This window comes from Salvelinus namaycush, unplaced genomic scaffold, assembly GCF_016432855.1.
Source record: "Salvelinus namaycush isolate Seneca unplaced genomic scaffold, SaNama_1.0 Scaffold432, whole genome shotgun sequence".
Classification (NCBI taxonomy): Eukaryota; Metazoa; Chordata; class Actinopteri; order Salmoniformes; family Salmonidae; genus Salvelinus; species Salvelinus namaycush.
The window spans coordinates 25,889-45,230 of NW_024061123.1; the positions used below are offsets into that span (position 1 = coordinate 25,889).

The following is a 19,342-nucleotide window of genomic DNA, read 5'->3' on the forward strand; positions in this document are numbered from 1 at the left end:
GAGAGTACTACGTTGAGAGTTGTACTACCTTGAGAGTACTACATTGAGAGTTGTACTACCTTGAGAGTACTACGTTGAGAGTTGTACTACCTTGAGAGTACTACATTGAGAGTTGTACTACCTTGAGAGTACTACATTGAGAGTTGTACTACCTTGAGAGTACTACGTTGAGAGTTGTACTAGCTTGAGAGTACTACGTTGAGAGTTGTACTACCTTGAGAGTACTACGTTGAGAGTTGTACTACCTTGAGAGTACTACGTTGAGAGTTGTACTACCTTGAGAGTACTACATTGAGAGTTGTACTAGCTTGAGAGTACTACGTTGAGAGTTGTACTACCTTGAGAGTTTTACTACCTTGAGAGTTGTACTACCTTGAGAGTACAACGTTGAGAGTTGTACTACCTTGAGAGTACTACGTTGAGAGTTGTACTACCTCAAGAGTACTACGTTGAGAGTTGTACTACCTTGGCTAGACAGTTAGCGGCTTGAAGATGCCACTAAACTGCCCTGTACCTAAACAGAAAATTATATTGTACCCAACGAAACTGCTGATACTGTACCTACTGTAAGACCTTACTGCCAATAAAGAGAAACTGTTTCGAACTATCACACACTGATCTGGTTTTAATTTCACCCTTGTCTCTCTTCAGCATTTAAAAAATGGTAATGTTGTAAAGTGAAATGTGTTCAAGTGAAATGTTGAAACACAGTCAAAAGACACAGGCTCTGAAACATGGCAGATGCCTACAGTATTTCAGGGCTCCAGACTGCACTGTAGATCTGTGAAAATGTCAACGGAAACTGTATTTGTTGAGGTTTGATGTTATTGTCATACCCAACAGACTATGCTCATTTGCCGGAAATTGAAAACGAGAGAGAGAGAGAGAGAGAGAGAGAGAGAGAGAGAGAGAGAGAGAGAGAGAGCCAACAGACTATGCTCATTTGCCGGAAATTGAAAACGAGAGAGAGAGAGAGAGAGAGAGAGAGAGAGAGAGAGAGAGAGAGAGAGAGAGAGAGAGAGAGAGAGAGAGAGAGAGAGAGAGAGAGAGAGAGAGAGAGAGAGAGAGAGAGAGAGAGAGAGAGACAGAGAGACAGAGAGACAGAGAGACAGAGAGACAGAGAGAGCATACAGGAAGGAAGGAAAAAGGAGTGGACTACCTAAAAGTAGTTCTGGAGAACAAAGACTTTTGATGCCCTCTCTCTCTCTCTCTCCAAGGGGGAAAGTTTAGAGACACATATTTTAAAACACATCTATAAAAAAATAGATTTGTATTGAAGTTTTACTTATAGAGACAGAAGTATCAACAACTCACTATTTGACTCGTACCCACCACTGTGGTGTTGCCTTATTCAGAGTCTAGGGGGGGGGGTCTTGTTGAATGCTTTGGAAGCTTGGAGCTGGAGTGATACAAACATTCTACTGGTTGAGGATTTCCTGTAAGGACTCAAGTATCTGTTTTGGAGGAGGTGGAACGGATGGAAGTCTCCAACGTGAAACTGTGACCGGTTGTCTTCACACTAGGAGTGTTTACTACTGAACTACTGAATCATTCTATTTTTCTGGGTGATTTTGGAACATTGCAACTGCAAGGCTTCACGGGACTTTAGTTTTACTCCAGTGGACGAGGCAGTTCTACTGATTGCCGTATCTTTTTGGAGTATGGTTTTGGATTATACGCTTTTGGATTAAAATTTTTTGGGGATGTGAATAATGTATTAACCAACAATCAAAATGCTGAAATGTAACATTTTTTGTTTAACACTTTGTGTGGCATCAGGGATTCTCTTGGTGAGTCTAGAAAAGTATCATTTCATCCATTATATCCAATGAACCACTTGATGGAAGTCTCATCAACATGTTTCAAAAGTTTATATATTTTTATTTCTGTTCATTTATTTGGGAAATGTTTCTGTAGACTAGAGAGGCTAGAGAGACTAGAGGCTAGAGAGGCTAGAGAGAGACTAGAGGCTAGAGAGGCTAGAGAGACTAGAGAGGCTAGAGGCTAGAGAGAGACTAGAGGCTAGAGGCTAGAGAGACTAGAGGCTAGAGAGGCTAGAGAGGCTAGAGGCTAGATAGAGACTAGAGGCTATAGAGGCTAGAGAGAGATAAAAGCTGCTGTTTGTATGATACTGTTGTGTTTTGTGTTTCACCAAAACATTTGGGTCTCAACAAAGCTTACACATGCTATACAATGTTATTTTGACACATTACATCATTTCTTTTCAGTGTGTAGCCGCCGCCGAGGACCAGAAATGTAGCATAAACGTAACCGAGGCCAACACCAGTATGGAATCTATAACATTAAGACTGACTACGGCGGGACAGGAGTGTAACTTCACTGTGTTATCTGTGGACAGCAGCTTTGTAGTAACACACTGTGTGAAGGAGCTGGAGGAAAACAGTACATTTCAATGCCAGGTAGTGAGTTTAGAACCCGGAACATCGTACATCCTGGAAATCTCGTCGACGACAGATCAACAACGGGCCAATGTCACCCTGCAGACCAGTAAGTTGTGGTTTTGTTGGGGATTATATATTGGGGGAAAATAGATTATAGATTAGTTTTTTTTGTCTCCTTGATTTGTCTATTTCAAATCAATATCTAATAATATGATTTGTGTACAGCAAATTATGTATAGTTTAGTCAGTGATTCATAGTCACTCTTTCTCATTGATATTTATTATGGAGTAATGCATTTATAATGTCTTAAATCCACATGTCATTAGCTTCTCTGACTGTGTTCTTATGGTTGCCACGTTTCCTCTACTCTTGGATACATTGTGTGGTTACCTATTCTACTATCTGTTGCAGCAGGCTTTTCCACTTGTGTCCTACGAGGGAGAGAGCTCTCTGCTGCCTGTCATCGCATCATACAGTCTTTTTTTGTTACATTTCATGTGGTTTTCCCTCGGCTTCACTTGTATGACCACAGGAACTGAACCCCTGCTGAGAGAGAGTGATAAACCAGTAAAAGTGTGTGTGTGTGTGTGTGTGTGTGTGTGTGTGTGTGTGTGTGTGTGTGTGTGTGTGTGTGTGTGTGTGTGTGTGTGTGTGTGTGTGTGTGTGTGTGTGTGTGTGTGTGTGTGTGTGTGTGTGTGTGTGTGTGTTTTTGTGCATGTGCGTGTTTTCTTGTGGGTGTTTGTGTGTTTGCCTGCTCATGTCTGCAAGCGTGTGTCCGCACATGGCTCTACAGATGTAGGATCTTAATTTGATCCCTCTTTTGTTGCTGAGAACTGCACAGCAGGAAATGCAAACTTGTAGAGTATTTTAGTTTTTAAAAGCATTCTAAAGTTTGCAATTTCCCCTTTGAAATGTCATACTTGATTTGCCCTAACGTAACGTAAAACACTTTAAAAAACGTATCAACCCCTATTAAAATGTCCATTAATTATAATCCACATAATAATTCACATTTCCTGTCGCTGTTGGATTATTTCCCTGCTGTAGCAAACTTGCTTAAATGAATATCCTACATCTGTATAAGTGAACATACACTTGGCAGGGGCCCAGAACAGAAGTATCTGACCTTAAGTGTGTATTTCCAGACTCTCTCTAGCTCCCCCTCTCTCTCTCTCTCTCTCTCCCCGACCCCAGCTATTTCCTGACTCCATTGTTCCTTTGTACTAACGGATACAGGGAGTCCTGAGGGTGGGGTGTGGGAGTGGAGGGCAGGACACTATGTTTGGTTCACAGGGCCTGGGCCGATTAGGGTGCATGGCACCGCTCTTGACCTTCTCAGCATGCTATGTCCCCTTTAACAGACTCTAGTCTAGTCATACATCATACTGAGACCTTTAACAGACTCTAGTCTAGTCATGCATCGTACTGAGACATTTAACAGACTCTAGTCTAGTCATACATCACACTGAGACCTTTAACAGACTCTAGTTTAGTCATACATCATACTGAGACCTTTAACAGACTCTAGTCTGGTCATACTGAGACCTTTAACAGACTCTAGTCTGGTCATACTGAGACCTTTAACAGACTCTAGTCTGGTCATTCATCATACTGAGACCTTTAACAGACTCTAGTTTAGTCATACATCATACTGAGACCTTTAACAGACTCTAGTCTGGTCATACTGAGACCTTTAACAGACTCTAGTCTGGTCATACTGAGACCTTTAACAGACTCTAGTCTGGTCATTCATCATACTGAGACCTTTAACAGACTCTAGTCTAGTCATGCATCATACTGAGACATTTAACAGACTCTAGTCTAGTCATACATCACACTGAGACCTTTAACAGACTCTAGTCTGGTCATACATCACACTGAGACCTTTAACAGACTCTAGTCTGCTCATACATCACACTGAGACCTTTAACAGACTCTAGTCTAGTCATACATCACACTGAGACCTTTAACAGACTCTAGTTTCAGTCATACATCACACAGATACCTTTAACAGACTCTAGTCTGGTCATACATCACACTGAGACCTTTAACAGACTCTAGTCTGGTCATACATCACACTGAGACCTTTAACAGACTCTAGTCTAGTCATACATCACACTGAGACCTTTAACAGACTCTAGTCTGGTCATACATCATACTAAGACCTTTAACAGACTCTAGTCTGGTCATACATCACACTGAGACCTTTAACAGACTCTAGTCTAGTCATACATCACACTGAGACCTTTAACAGACTCTAGTCTGGTCATACATCATACTAAGACCTTTAACAGACTCTAGTCTGGTCATACACCATACTGAGACCTTTAACAGACTCTAATCTAGTCATTCATCATACTGAGACCTTTAACAGACTCTAGTCTAGTCATGCATCGTACTGAGACATTTAACAGACTCTAGTCTAGTCATACATCACACTGAGACCTTTAACAGACTCTAGTTTAGTCATACATCATACTGAGACCTTTAACAGACTCTAGTCTGGTCATACTGAGACCTTTAACAGACTCTAGTCTGGTCATACTGAGACCTTTAACAGACTCTAGTCTGGTCATTCATCATACTGAGACCTTTAACAGACTCTAGTCTAGTCATGCATCATACTGAGACCTTTAACAGACTCTAGTCTAGTCATACATCACACTGAGACCTTTAACAGACTCTAGTCTGGTCATACATCACACTGAGACCTTTAACAGACTCTAGTCTGCTCATACATCACACTGAGACCTTTAACAGACTCTAGTCTAGTCATACATCACACTGAGACCTTTAACAGACTCTAGTTTCAGTCATACATCACACAGATACCTTTAACAGACTCTAGTCTGGTCATACATCACACTGAGACCTTTAACAGACTCTAGTCTGGTCATACATCACACTGAGACCTTTAACAGACTCTAGTCTAGTCAAACATCATACTAAGACCTTTAACAGACTGTAGTCTAGTCATACATCACACTGAGACCTTTAACAGACTCTAGTCTGGTCATACATCACACTGAGACCTTTAACAGACTCTAGTCTAGTCATACATCACACTGAGACCTTTAACAGACTCTAGTCTGGTCATACATCATACTAAGACCTTTAACAGACTCTAGTCTGGTCATACATCACACTGAGACCTTTAACAGACTCTAGTCTAGTCATACATCACACTGAGACCTTTAACAGACTCTAGTTTAGTCATACATCATACTGAGACCTTTAACAGACTCTAGTCTGGTCATACTGAGACCTTTAACAGACTCTAGTCTGGTCATACTGAGACCTTTAACAGACTCTAGTCTGGTCATTCATCATACTGAGACCTTTAACAGACTCTAGTCTAGTCATGCATCATACTGAGACATTTAACAGACTCTAGTCTAGTCATACATCACACTGAGACCTTTAACAGACTCTAGTCTGGTCATACATCACACTGAGACCTTTAACAGACTCTAGTCTGCTCATACATCACACTGAGACCTTTAACAGACTCTAGTCTAGTCATACATCACACTGAGACCTTTAACAGACTCTAGTTTCAGTCATACATCACACAGATACCTTTAACAGACTCTAGTCTGGTCATACATCACACTGAGACCTTTAACAGACTCTAGTCTGGTCATACATCACACTGAGACCTTTAACAGACTCTAGTCTAGTCAAACATCATACTAAGACCTTTAACAGACTGTAGTCTAGTCATACATCACACTGAGACCTTTAACAGACTCTAGTCTGGTCATACATCACACTGAGACCTTTAACAGACTCTAGTCTAGTCATACATCACACTGAGACCTTTAACAGACTCTAGTCTGGTCATACATCATACTAAGACCTTTAACAGACTCTAGTCTGGTCATACATCACACTGAGACCTTTAACAGACTCTAGTCTAGTCATACATCACACTGAGACCTTTAACAGACTCTAGTCTGGTCATACATCATACTAAGACCTTTAACAGACTCTAGTCTGGTCATACACCATACTGAGACCTTTAACAGACTCTAATCTAGTCATACATCATACTGAGACCTTTAACAGACTCTAGTCTAGTCATACATCATACTGAGACCTTTAACAGACTCTAGTCTGGTCATACATCACACTGAGACCTTTAACAGACTCTAGTCTCGTCATTCATCATGCTGAGACCTTTAACAGACTCTAGTCTAGTCATACACCATACTGAGACCTTTAACAGACTCTAGTCTGGTCATACATCACACTGAGACCTTTAACAGACTCTAGTCTGGTCATACATCACACTGAGACCTTTAACAGACTCTAGTCTGGTCATACATCACACTGAGACCTTTAACAGACTCTAGTCGAGTCATACATCATACTGAGACCTTTAACAGACTCTATTCGAGTCATACATCACACTGAGACCTTTAACAGACTCTAGTCTAGGCATACATCACACTGAGACCTTTAACAGACTCTAATCTAGTCATACATCATACTGAGACCTTTAACAGACTCTAGTCTAGTCATACATCATACTGAGACCTTTAACAGACTCTAGTCTGGTCATTCATCATACTGAGACATTTAACAGACTCTAGTCTAGTCATTCATCATACTGAGACCTTTAACAGACTCTAGTCTAGTCATACATCACACTGAGACCTTTAACAGACTCTAGTCTAGTCATACATCACACTGAGACCTTTAACAGACTCTGGTCATACAGTGCATTCGAAAAAATTCAGACCCCTTGACTTTTTCCACATTTTGTTACATTAAAGCCTTATCCTAAAATCGATTAAATAAATAAAAAACTCATCAATCAACACATGATACCCCATAATGACATCACAATACCCCATAATGACATCGCAATACCCTATAATGACATCACAATACCCCATAATGACATCCCAATACCCCATAATCACATCACAATACCCCATAATGACGTCACAATACCCCTTAATGACGTCACAATACCCCATAATGACATCACAATACCCACAGAAATATCTTTTGCTATGAGACTCGAAATTGAGCTCAGGTGCATCCTGTTTCCATTGATCATCCTTGAGATGTTTCTACAACTTGATTGGAGTCCACCTGTGGTAAATTCAATTGATTGGACATGATTTAGAAAGGCACACACCTGTCTATATAAGGTCCCACACTTGACAGTGCATGTCAGAGCAAAAACCAAGCCATGAGGTCAAAGGAATTGTCTGTAGAGCTCCGAGACAGGATTGTGTCGAGCCACAGATCTGGGGAAGGGTACGAAAACATTTTTACATCATTGAAGATCCCCAAGAACACAGTGGCCTCCATCATTCTTAAATGGAAGACGTATGGAACCACCTAGACTCTTCCTAGAGCTGGCCGCCCGGCCAAACTGAGCAATTGGGGGAGAAGGCCCTTGGTCAGGGAGGTGACCAAGAACCCGATGGTCCCTCTGACAGAGCTCCCGAGTTCCTCTGTGGAGATGGGAGAACCTTCCAGAAGGGCAACCATCTCTGCAGCACTCCACCAATCAGGCCTTTATGGTAGAGTGGCCAGACGGAAGCCACTCCTCAGTAAAAGGTACATGACAGCCCGCTTGGAGTTTGCTAAAAGGTACCTAAAGACTCTCAGACCATGAGCAACAAGATTCTCTGATCTGATGAAACCAAGTTTTAACTTCTTGGCCTGAATGCCAAGCGTCACCTCTGGAGTAAACCTGGCACCATCCCTATGGTGAATAATGGTGGTGGCAGCATCATGCTGTTGGGATGTTTTTCAGTGGCGGAGACTAGTCAGGATCAAGGGAAAGATGAATGGAGCAAAGTACAGAGAGATCGTTAATAAAAACCTGCTCCAGAGCGCTCAGGACCTCAGACTGGGGCGAAGGTTCACCTTCCAACAGGACAATGACACTAAGCACACAGCCAAGACAATGCAGTAGTGGCTTCGGGACAAGTCTCTGAGTGTCCTTGAGTGGCCCAACCAGATCCCGGACTTGAACCTGATTGAACTTCTCTGGAGAGACCTGAAAATAGCTGTGCAGCGACACTCCCCATCCAACCTGACAGATCTTGAGAGGATCTGCAGAGAAGAATGGGAGAAACTCCCCAAATACAGGTGTGCCAAGCTTGTAGCGTCATACCCAAGAAGACTCGAGGCTGTAATCGCTGACAAAGATGCTTCAACAAAGTACCGAGTAAAGGGTCTGAAAACTTATGTCAATTTGATCATTTACGTTGTTTTCTTAAAATAAATTTGCAGACATTTTGGGAAAACCTGTTTTTGCTTTGTCATTATGGGGTATTGTGGGTAGATTGACGAGGCTGTAACGTAACAAATCATTTAGAAGTCATTATGGGGTATTGTGGGTAGATTGATGAGGCTGTAACGTAACAAATCATTTAGAAGTCATTATGGGGTATTGTGGGTAGATTGACGAGGCTGTAATGTAACAAATCATTTAGAAGTCATTATGGGGTATTGTGGGTAGATTGACGAGGCTGTAATGTAACAAATCATTTAGAAGTCATTATGGGGTATTGTGGGTAGATTGATGAGGCTGTAACGTAACAAATCATTTAGAAGTCATTATGGGGTATTGTGGGTAGATTGATGAGGCTGTAACGTAACAAATCATTTAGAAGTCATTATGGGGTATTGTGGGTAGACTGATGAGGCTGTAACGTAACAAATCATTTAGAAGTCATTATGGGGTATTGTGTGTAGACTGATGAGGCTGTAACGTAACAAATCATTTAGAAGTCATTATGGGGTATTGTGTGTAGATTGATGAGGCTGTAACGTAACAAATCATTTAGAAGTCATTATGGGGTATTGTGGGTAGATTGACGAGGCTGTAATGTAACAAATCATTTAGAAGTCATTATGGGGTATTGTGGGTAGATTGATGAGGCTGTAACGTAACAAATCATTTAGAAGTCATTATGGGGTATTGTGGGTAGATTGATGAGGCTGTAACGTAACAAATCATTTAGAAGTCATTATGGGGTATTGTGTGTAGACTGATGAGGCTGTAACGTAACAAATCATTTAGAAGTCATTATGGGGTATTGTGTGTAGACTGATGAGGCTGTAACGTAACAAATCATTTAGAAGTCATTATGGGGTATTGTGTGTAGACTGATGAGGCTGTAACGTAACAAATCATTTAGAAGTCATTATGGGGTATTGTGTGTAGATTGATGAGGCTGTAACGTAACAAATCATTTAGAAGTCATTATGGGGTATTGTGGGTAGATTGATGAGGCTGTAACGTAACAAATCATTTAGATGTCATTATGGGGTATTGTGGGTAGATTGATGAGGCTGTAATGTAACAAATCATTTAGAAGTCATTATGGGGTATTGTGGGTAGACTGATGAGGCTGTAACGTAACAAATCATTTAGAAGTCATTATGGGGTATTGTGTGTAGACTGATGAGGCTGTAACGTAACAAATCATTTAGAAGTCATTATGGGGTATTGTGTGTAGACTGATGAGGCTGTAACGTAACAAATCATTTAGAAGTCATTATGGGGTATTGTGGGTAGATTGATGAGGCTGTAACGTAACAAATCATTTAGAAGTCATTATGGGGTATTGTGGGTAGATTGACGAGGCTGTAATGTAACAAATCATTTAGAAGTCATTATGGGGTATTGTGGGTAGATTGACGAGGCTGTAATGTAACAAATCATTTAGAAGTCATTATGGGGTATTGTGGGTAGATTGATGAGGCTGTAACGTAACAAATCATTTAGAAGTCATTATGGGGTATTGTGGGTAGATTGATGAGGCTGTAACGTAACAAATCATTTAGAAGTCATTATGGGGTATTGTGGGTAGACTGATGAGGCTGTAACGTAACAAATCATTTAGAAGTCATTATGGGGTATTGTGTGTAGACTGATGAGGCTGTAACGTAACAAATCATTTAGAAGTCATTATGGGGTATTGTGTGTAGATTGATGAGGCTGTAACGTAACAAATCATTTAGAAGTCATTATGGGGTATTGTGGGTAGATTGACGAGGCTGTAATGTAACAAATCATTTAGAAGTCATTATGGGGTATTGTGGGTAGATTGATGAGGCTGTAACGTAACAAATCATTTAGAAGTCATTATGGGGTATTGTGGGTAGATTGATGAGGCTGTAACGTAACAAATCATTTAGAAGTCATTATGGGGTATTGTGTGTAGACTGATGAGGCTGTAACGTAACAAATCATTTAGAAGTCATTATGGGGTATTGTGTGTAGACTGATGAGGCTGTAACGTAACAAATCATTTAGAAGTCATTATGGGGTATTGTGTGTAGACTGATGAGGCTGTAACGTAACAAATCATTTAGAAGTCATTATGGGGTATTGTGTGTAGATTGATGAGGCTGTAACGTAACAAATCATTTAGAAGTCATTATGGGGTATTGTGGGTAGATTGATGAGGCTGTAACGTAACAAATCATTTAGATGTCATTATGGGGTATTGTGGGTAGATTGATGAGGCTGTAATGTAACAAATCATTTAGAAGTCATTATGGGGTATTGTGGGTAGACTGATGAGGCTGTAACGTAACAAATCATTTAGAAGTCATTATGGGGTATTGTGTGTAGACTGATGAGGCTGTAACGTAACAAATCATTTAGAAGTCATTATGGGGTATTGTGTGTAGACTGATGAGGCTGTAACGTAACAAATCATTTAGAAGTCATTATGGGGTATTGTGGGTAGATTGATGAGGCTGTAACGTAACAAATCATTTAGATGTCATTATGGGGTATTGTGTGTAGATTGATGAGGCTGTAACGTAACAAATCATTTAGAAGTCATTATGGGGTATTGTGGGTAGATTGATGAGGCTGTAATGTAACAAATCATTTAGAAGTCATTATGGGGTATTGTGGGTAGATTGATGAGGCTGTAACGTAACAAATCATTTAGAAGTCATTATGGGGTATTGTGGGTAGATTGACGAGGCTGTAACGTAACAAATCATTTAGAAGTCATTATGGGGTATTGTGGGTAGATTGATGAGGCTGTAACGTAACAAATCATTTAGAAGTCATTATGGGGTATTGTGTGCAGATTGATGAGGCTGTAACGTAACAAATCATTTAGAAGTCATTATGGGGTATTGTGGGTAGATTGATGAGGCTGTAACGTAACAAATCATTTAGAAGTCATTATGGGGTATTGTGGGTAGACTGATGAGGCTGTAACGTAACAAATCATTTAGAAGTCATTATGGGGTATTGTGTGTAGACTGATGAGGCTGTAACGTAACAAATCATTTAGAAGTCATTATGGGGTATTATGTGTAGACTGATGAGGCTGTAACGTAACAAATCATTTAGAAGTCATTATGGGGTATTGTGTGTAGACTGATGAGGCTGTAACGTAACAAATCATTTAGAAGTCATTATGGGGTATTGTGGGTAGATTGATGAGGCTGTAACGTAACAAATCATTTAGATGTCATTATGGGGTATTGTGGGTAGACTGATGAGGCTGTAACGTAACAAATCATTTAGAAGTCATTATGGGGTATTGTGGGTAGACTGATGAGGCTGTAACGTAACAAATCATTTAGAAGTCATTATGGGGTATTGTGTGTAGACTGATGAGGCTGTAACGTAACAAATCATTTAGAAGTCATTATGGGGTATTGTGTGTAGACTGATGAGGCTGTAACGTAACAAATCATTTAGAAGTCATTATGGGGTATTGTGGGTAGATTGATGAGGCTGTAACGTAACAAATCATTTAGATGTCATTATGGGGTATTGTGTGTAGATTGATGAGGCTGTAACGTAACAAATCATTTAGAAGTCATTATGGGGTATTGTGGGTAGATTGATGAGGCTGTAATGTAACAAATAATTTAGAAGTCATTATGGGGTATTGTGGGTAGATTGATGAGGCTGTAACGTAACAAATCATTTAGAAGTCATTATGGGGTATTGTGGGTAGATTGACGAGGCTGTAACGTAACAAATCATTTAGAAGTCATTATGGGGTATTGTGGGTAGATTGATGAGGCTGTAACGTAACAAATCATTTAGAAGTCATTATGGGGTATTGTGTGTAGACTGATGAGGCTGTAACGTAACAAATAATTTAGAAGTCATTATGGGGTATTGTGTGTAGACTGATGAGGCTGTAACGTAACAAATCATTTAGAAGTCATTATGGGGTATTGTGTGTAGACTGATGAGGCTGTAACGTAACAAATCATTTAGAAGTCATTATGGGGTATTGTGGGTAGATTGATGAGGCTGTAACGTAACAAATCATTTAGATGTCATTATGGGGTATTGTGTGTAGATTGATGAGGCTGTAACGTAACAAATCATTTAGAAGTCATTATGGGGTATTGTGGGTAGATTGATGAGGCTGTAATGTAACAAATCATTTAGAAGCCATTATGGGGTATTGTGGGTAGATTGATGAGGCTGTAACGTAACAAATCATTTAGAAGTCATTATGGGGTATTGTGGGTAGATTGACGAGGCTGTAACGTAACAAATCATTTAGAAGTCATTATGGGGTATTGTGGGTAGATTGATGAGGCTGTAACGTAACAAATCATTTAGAAAAAGTCAAGCGGTCTGAGTACTTTCCCAATGCGTTGTACATCATACTAAGCTCCGCCCCTTTCTGGGCGCAATGCCCTCCATCAGCTGGAACGTCACTTCTTATCTAGAGCTATTTTAACACAGAAAACATTCAGATGACACCGTGGCGTTTAGATCATCCGCGGCTAGAGGTATCATACTAACATTTAGATAACACCGTGGCGTTTAGATCATCCGTGGCTAGAGGTATCATACTAACATTTAGATAACACCGTGGCGTTTAGATCATCCGCGGCTAGAGGTATCATACTAACATTTAGATAACACCGTGGCGTTTAGATCATCCGCGGCTAGAGGTATCATACTAACATTTAGATAACACCGTGGCGTTTAGATCATCCGTGGCTAGAGGTATCATACTAACATTTAGATAACACCGTGGCGTTTAGATCATCCGTGGCTAGAGGTATCATACTAACATTTAGATGACACCGTGGCGTTTAGATCATCCGTGGCTAGAGGTATCATACTAACATTCAGATGACACCGTGGCGTTTAGATCATCCGCGGCTAGAGGTATCATACTAACATTCAGATGACACCGTGGCGTTTAGATCATCCGTGGCTAGAGGTATCATACTAACATTTAGATGACACCGTGGCGTTTAGATCATCCGCGGCTAGAGGTATCATACTAACATTCAGATGACACCGTGGCGTTTAGATCATCCGTGGCTAGAGGTATCATACTAACATTCAGATAACACCGTGGCGTTTAGATCATCCGTGGCTAGAGGTATCATACTAACATTCAGATAACACCGTGGCGTTTAGATCATCCGTGGCTAGAGGTATCATACTAACATTTAGATGACACCGTGGCGTTTAGATCATCCGCGGCTAGAGGTATCATACTAACATTTAAACCAATTAGAAGACAATAAATCAATGCGTCCTGGTCGTTCCAATGTGACTGTAGACATGAGGAAGTCTACTTTCATTGTCTGTGAAATCAGCCACAAAAAGGTGGTTGCTCTATGCCATGTTAATACGTCCTACCAAATACAATGACATTCTGGCATTCCAGAATGTCATTGTTCTATTCTGTCAGTACCACCACCGGAGAGGCTCGTTAACGCAGCCCTGTACCCACCCAAATGGGCGCCTGCCCGCCTGGGATAGGGAGTCAGGGCTCGCCTCCTGCCCCCTCCCCACCCATCTAAAAGGTCCCCTTTTTCTCCTCTCTCGCTTCCCATCATCCCCTCCCAGCGGGCTAGCGGGGGCTCGTGGGCCTGACCGGGGTTGAAGCCGTGGCCAGAGAACTTTAAACAGCCATGAAACAATCCTATCTACTTCCGCCATCTCCACCACGCACCTCTCTACTGGTCTGTTCTCAGAGTCTCTCTACTGGTCTGTTCTCAGAGTCTCCCTACTGGTCTGTTCTCAGAGTCTCTCTACTGGTCTGTTCTCAGAGTCTCTCTACTGGTCTGTTCTCAGAGTCTCCCTACTGGTCTGTTCTCAGAGTCTCTCTACTGGTCTGTTCTCAGAGTCTCTCTACTGGTCTGTTCTCAGAGTCTCTCTACTGGTCTGTTCTCAGTCTCTCTACTGGTCTGTTCTCAGAGTCTCTCTACTGGTCTGTTCTCAGAGTCTCTCTACTGGGCTGTTTTCAGAGTCTCTCTACTGGTCAGTTCTCAGTCTCTCTACTGGTCTGTTCTCAGAGTCTCTCTACTGGTCTGTTCTCAGAGTCTCTCTACTGGTCTGTTCTCAGAGCCTCAGCTTCTCTGCTGGTCTGTTCTCAGAGTCTCTCTGCTGGTCTGTTCTCAGAGTCTCTCTACTGGTCTGTTCTCAGAGTATCTCTACTGGTCTGTTCTCAGAGTCTCTCTACTGGTCTGTTCTCAGAGTCTCTCTACTGGTCTGTTCTCAGAGTCTCTCTACTGGTCTGTTCTCATAGTCTCTCTGCTGGTCTGTTCTCAGACCCTCAGTCTCTCTACTGGTCTGTTCTCAGAGTCTCTCTGCTGGTCTGTTCTCAGAGTCTCTCTGCTGGTCTGTTCTCAGAGTCTCTCTACTGGTCTGTTCTCAGAGTCTCTCTACTGGTCTGTTCTCAGTCTCTCTACTGGTCTGTTCTCAGAGTCTCTCTACTGGTCTGTTCTCAGAGTCTCTCTACTGGTCTGTTCTCAGAGTCTCTCTACTGGTCTGTTCTCAGAGTCTCTCTACTGGTCTGTTCTCAGAGTCTCTCTACTGGTCTGTTCTCAGAGTATCTCTACTGGTCTGTTCTCAGAGTCTCTCTACTGGTCTGTTCTCAGAGTCTCTCTACTGGTCATCAGTCTCTGTGTAGTTTAATGTACCACCACACCTCTGATGAGACATAGTATAACAGTCCCAGTCATTCCTCTCAGAGAGTAAAGACCTGTAGCTCCGTCTACTGTCTGTGAAGATCTGCCTGCTGTCCCTCCTCTCCTAACGAAACATTGTGTCACAGCGTTGTTCATCAGTCATTCCCCTGACCTGTCGTTCCCCTGTCCTGTCATTCCCCTGGCCTGTCATTCCCCTGTCCTGTCATTCCCCTGTCCTGTCATTCCCCTGACCTGTCATTCCCCTGACCTGTCATTCCCCTGGCCTGTCATTCCCCTGTCCTGTCATTCCCCTGTCATGTCATTCCCCTGACCTGTCATTCCCCTGACCTGTCATTCCCCTGACCAGTCATTCCCCTGGCCTGTCATTCCCCTGACCAGTCATTCCCCTGGCCTGTCATTCCCCTGTCCTGTCATTCCCCTGTCCTGTCATTCCCCTGGCCTGTCATTCCCCTGACCTGTCATTCCCCTGGCCTGTCATTCCCCTGTCCTGTCATTCCCCTGTCATGTCATTCCCCTGACCCGTCATTCCCCTGACCTGTCATTCCCCTGTCCTGTCATTCCCCTGTCCTGTCATTCCCCTGACCCGTCATTCCCCTGACCTGTCATTCCCCTGAATATCAAAAATGTACCTGTGCTTTATGAGTGAATTGCCAACTTGACTTTTGTTTAAACTTAGCTTGATGTATGGTATCTTGTTTCAGTCACTGACAGCCCATTCTATCTCTCAGGTCCATCCACAGTCAGAGGCCTACAGGTATCAGAGACCTCAGACAGCCTGGGAGTTTCCTGGCAGCCTGGCCCAGGGAGGACTGAGCGCTTCAGGCTACTGCTGACCGACCGAGTGGGTGTGGTGAAAAACCTGACTCTGGAGAGCACCGCTAAAGACTACACTGTCACCGACCTGGTCCCAGGGCGCGTGTATAACATCACCATGGTGACGGAGGCAGGGGGACGCCAGAGTACCACCTCAAGACAAATACAGACAGGTAAGGATTCAGTCGTGATATGGGATTCGTTGGAACGGACTCTCCTTAGATGACGTCAGCATCTGTAACAGCAACGTAACATCTGTTAGAGTCATCACAATATTTAGAAACAGAAATTCACCAAATTCCAGGAAAACACTTCGGTGATCAGATATTTATTTTAAGCTTTGAGCTTCTCACATAGTCATCAGCCCACACGAATAATGGGATAGTGAGTATATGGGAAGACGCCAACCTCTCCTGTGATCCCTGCATCCTGTGGTTCTGAGTGTATGGGAAAGACTGAGTGTCAGGGTCTGGTATGGACACAAGGGCCAAGCCTGCTTCCTTTCCGAACAGAGTCCCTACCCACACAAGCCTGTGTTAGTCTTTAACTGTCCGGGATCAGTGTGAATTTTCCACAATATATTCAGCCGTCGTAAACCTCCGCCTTAGACTGACTTTATTTATTGGTTTATTAGCATCACCATTAGCTTTTTCAGAAGCAGCAGCTACTCTTCCTGGGGTCCACAAAAAACATGAAACACGATAAGTCACAAAACACTGATAGTCAAGGACAGTCACACATGTGACCGACCGGCTTGATTCTGTCTGATGTAGCAAAATTTTAAATTGTGTTTTTTTTTATTTTTTACATTGGATAAAAGTAGAGACTCGGAGCTATAAAATGGTATATCTGTCACGCCCTGATCTGTTTCACCTGTCTTTGTGATTGTCTCCACATTGTTACTTCACACGGGCTGCACTTGATTCCTGATAATATCATACACTGCAGTTGAGGAACATTGGGAAAGTCATTCTGCTTTGAAAGTTGATAAACTCTTAACCTCACTTTTGAGAAAATGGCCCTTGAATGTTTTGGTTCATCTACTGGAGAGCTCTTCTTTGTCTCCACCCATTCAGCATCGTTCACACCCTCCAAAGCCTTAGCCCCACCCATGTCTTTAAGGACTCACATGTGAGGCCATGTATTAAACAACCAAAGATTTCAAGACTAAAGGCTGGTTTATACTACGGGTGTAAATTTAACCTCTAACGAGTCACAAACCCGGATCCGGGATCCCCCCCATCAAAAAAGCTGACTAGCATAGCCTAGCCTAAAGCCACAGGGATATCATATAATAAAATGTTCATGAAATCACAAGTCCAAGACACCAAATGAAAGATACACATCTTGTGAATCCAGCCATCATTTCCGATTTTTAAAATGTTTTACAGGGAAGACACAATATGTATTTCTATTAGCTAACCACCATAGCAAAAGACACAACTTTTTTTTCCCACCATTTTTTTCCTGCATAGGAAAAAATCACAAATTCGACCAAATAAAGATATAAATAGTCACTAACCAAGAAACAACTCCATCAGATGACAGTCTGATAACATATTTATTGTATAGCATATGTTTTGTTTGAAAAATGTGCATATTTCAGGTATAAATCATAGTTTTACATTGCAGCCACCATCACAACTCTCACCAAAGCAACTAGAATAACTACAGAGAGCAACGTGAATTACCTAAATACTCATCATAAAACATTTATGAAAAATACACAGCGTACAGCAAATGAAAGACAAAAATCTTGTGAATCCAGCCAATATTTCAGATTCTTTAAGTGTTTTACAGCGAAAACACAATTTAGCATTATATTAGCTTACTACAATAGCCAACCACACAGCAGCATTGATTCATGCACGTTAGCGATAGCGAATAAACCAGCAAAAGATATTACATTTTTCACTAATCTTCTCAAAACTTCATCAGATGACAGTCCTATAACATCATATTACACAATACATATATTGTTTGTTCGAAAATGTGCATATTTAGCGGCACAAATCGTGGTTATACAATGAGAATAGTAGCCAAGCTGCAAAGAAAATGTCGGGAGAAATCTTGGGAGAGGCACCTAATCTAATCAATAACTAATCATTAACTTGACTAAAAATTACAGGTTGGACAGCAAATGAAAGATACATTAGTTCTTAATGCAACCGCTGTGTTAGATTTTTTAAATTAACGTTACTACGACATACGTCGTTAAAGCGAGACCGCACCGAAATTAATGGCGGAATAGTAGTTTTACATTTTTCAACAGAACAACGAATTAACATCATAAATAGTTCTTACTTTTTGATGAGCTTCCATCAGAATCTTGGGCAAGTTGTCCTTTGTCCAGAAGAATTGTTGCTCGGTTGTAGATTGTCGCCTTCAACTTTGGAATTAGCAGTAAACATTAGCCATGTGGCGAAGACGTGTCCAACTCACTATAACGCAGCACTAAGAAAATTCAGAAAATCGCAATATACTGATATAAACTGATATAACTCGGTTTAAAATAACTACATTATGACGTTTTTAACACCTATATCGAATAAAATCAGAGCCGGATATATCTAAGGCCTATAACGAGAGCTTTCCAGAATGCCATCCTGAGGTCTGTCTCGCGTCATGGCGAACGTTGAAAAGAGTGCACCCCCGGTTCCAAGAGCCCTTATATGGCCTCAGATCTGCCTAGCAACTCCATTCCAATTCTCACTGCTTGCTGACATCTAGGGGAAGGCGTATGCAGTGCATGTCGACCAATAGAATACATGCAAATTAATAAACTGACCCTAGAACAGAGTGCCCGATTTCAGATTTCTCACTTCCTGACAGGAAGTTTGCTCCAACTTGAGTTCTGTTTTACTCACAGATATAATTCAAACGGTTTTAGAAACTAGAGAGTGTTTTCTATCCAATAGTAATAATAATATGCATATTGTACGAGCAAGAATTGAGTATGAGGCAGTTTAATTTGGGAATGAATTTTTACAAAGTGAAAACAGCGCCCCCATATTGACAAGAAGTTAATCTGGAGTGCCAGAGTGTGCTCTGGGCGTTTGTAAACTCAGAGCGTTGTCAGATTGTCCGTTTATAAATTCAGAGTGTTGTCAGATTGCCCATTTGTATATTCAAAGCGTTTTTTCTCTCGGGAGCATTCAGAGTGCACCCTGGACGCTCTGGCCGGTGAGTAGGGTGGTTC

The 19,342-nt window shown here is 41.6% G+C and overlaps 1 protein-coding gene across 1 annotated transcript in view; it reads left to right on the top strand.

Annotated features, from left to right (window-relative positions):
• Positions 1-1,127: 1,127 nt before the first annotated feature.
• LOC120041301 (receptor-type tyrosine-protein phosphatase beta-like) overlaps positions 1,128-19,342 on the top strand; it is a 102,081-nt gene continuing 83,866 nt past the window's right edge. Inside the window, exons 1-3 of the mRNA XM_038986240.1 lie at positions 1,128-1,790; positions 2,229-2,508; positions 16,059-16,316. Coding sequence (XP_038842168.1) covers positions 1,734-1,790; positions 2,229-2,508; positions 16,059-16,316 — 595 coding nt within the window. The 5' untranslated portion in view covers positions 1,128-1,733. The remainder of the gene's footprint in view (positions 1,791-2,228; positions 2,509-16,058; positions 16,317-19,342) is intronic.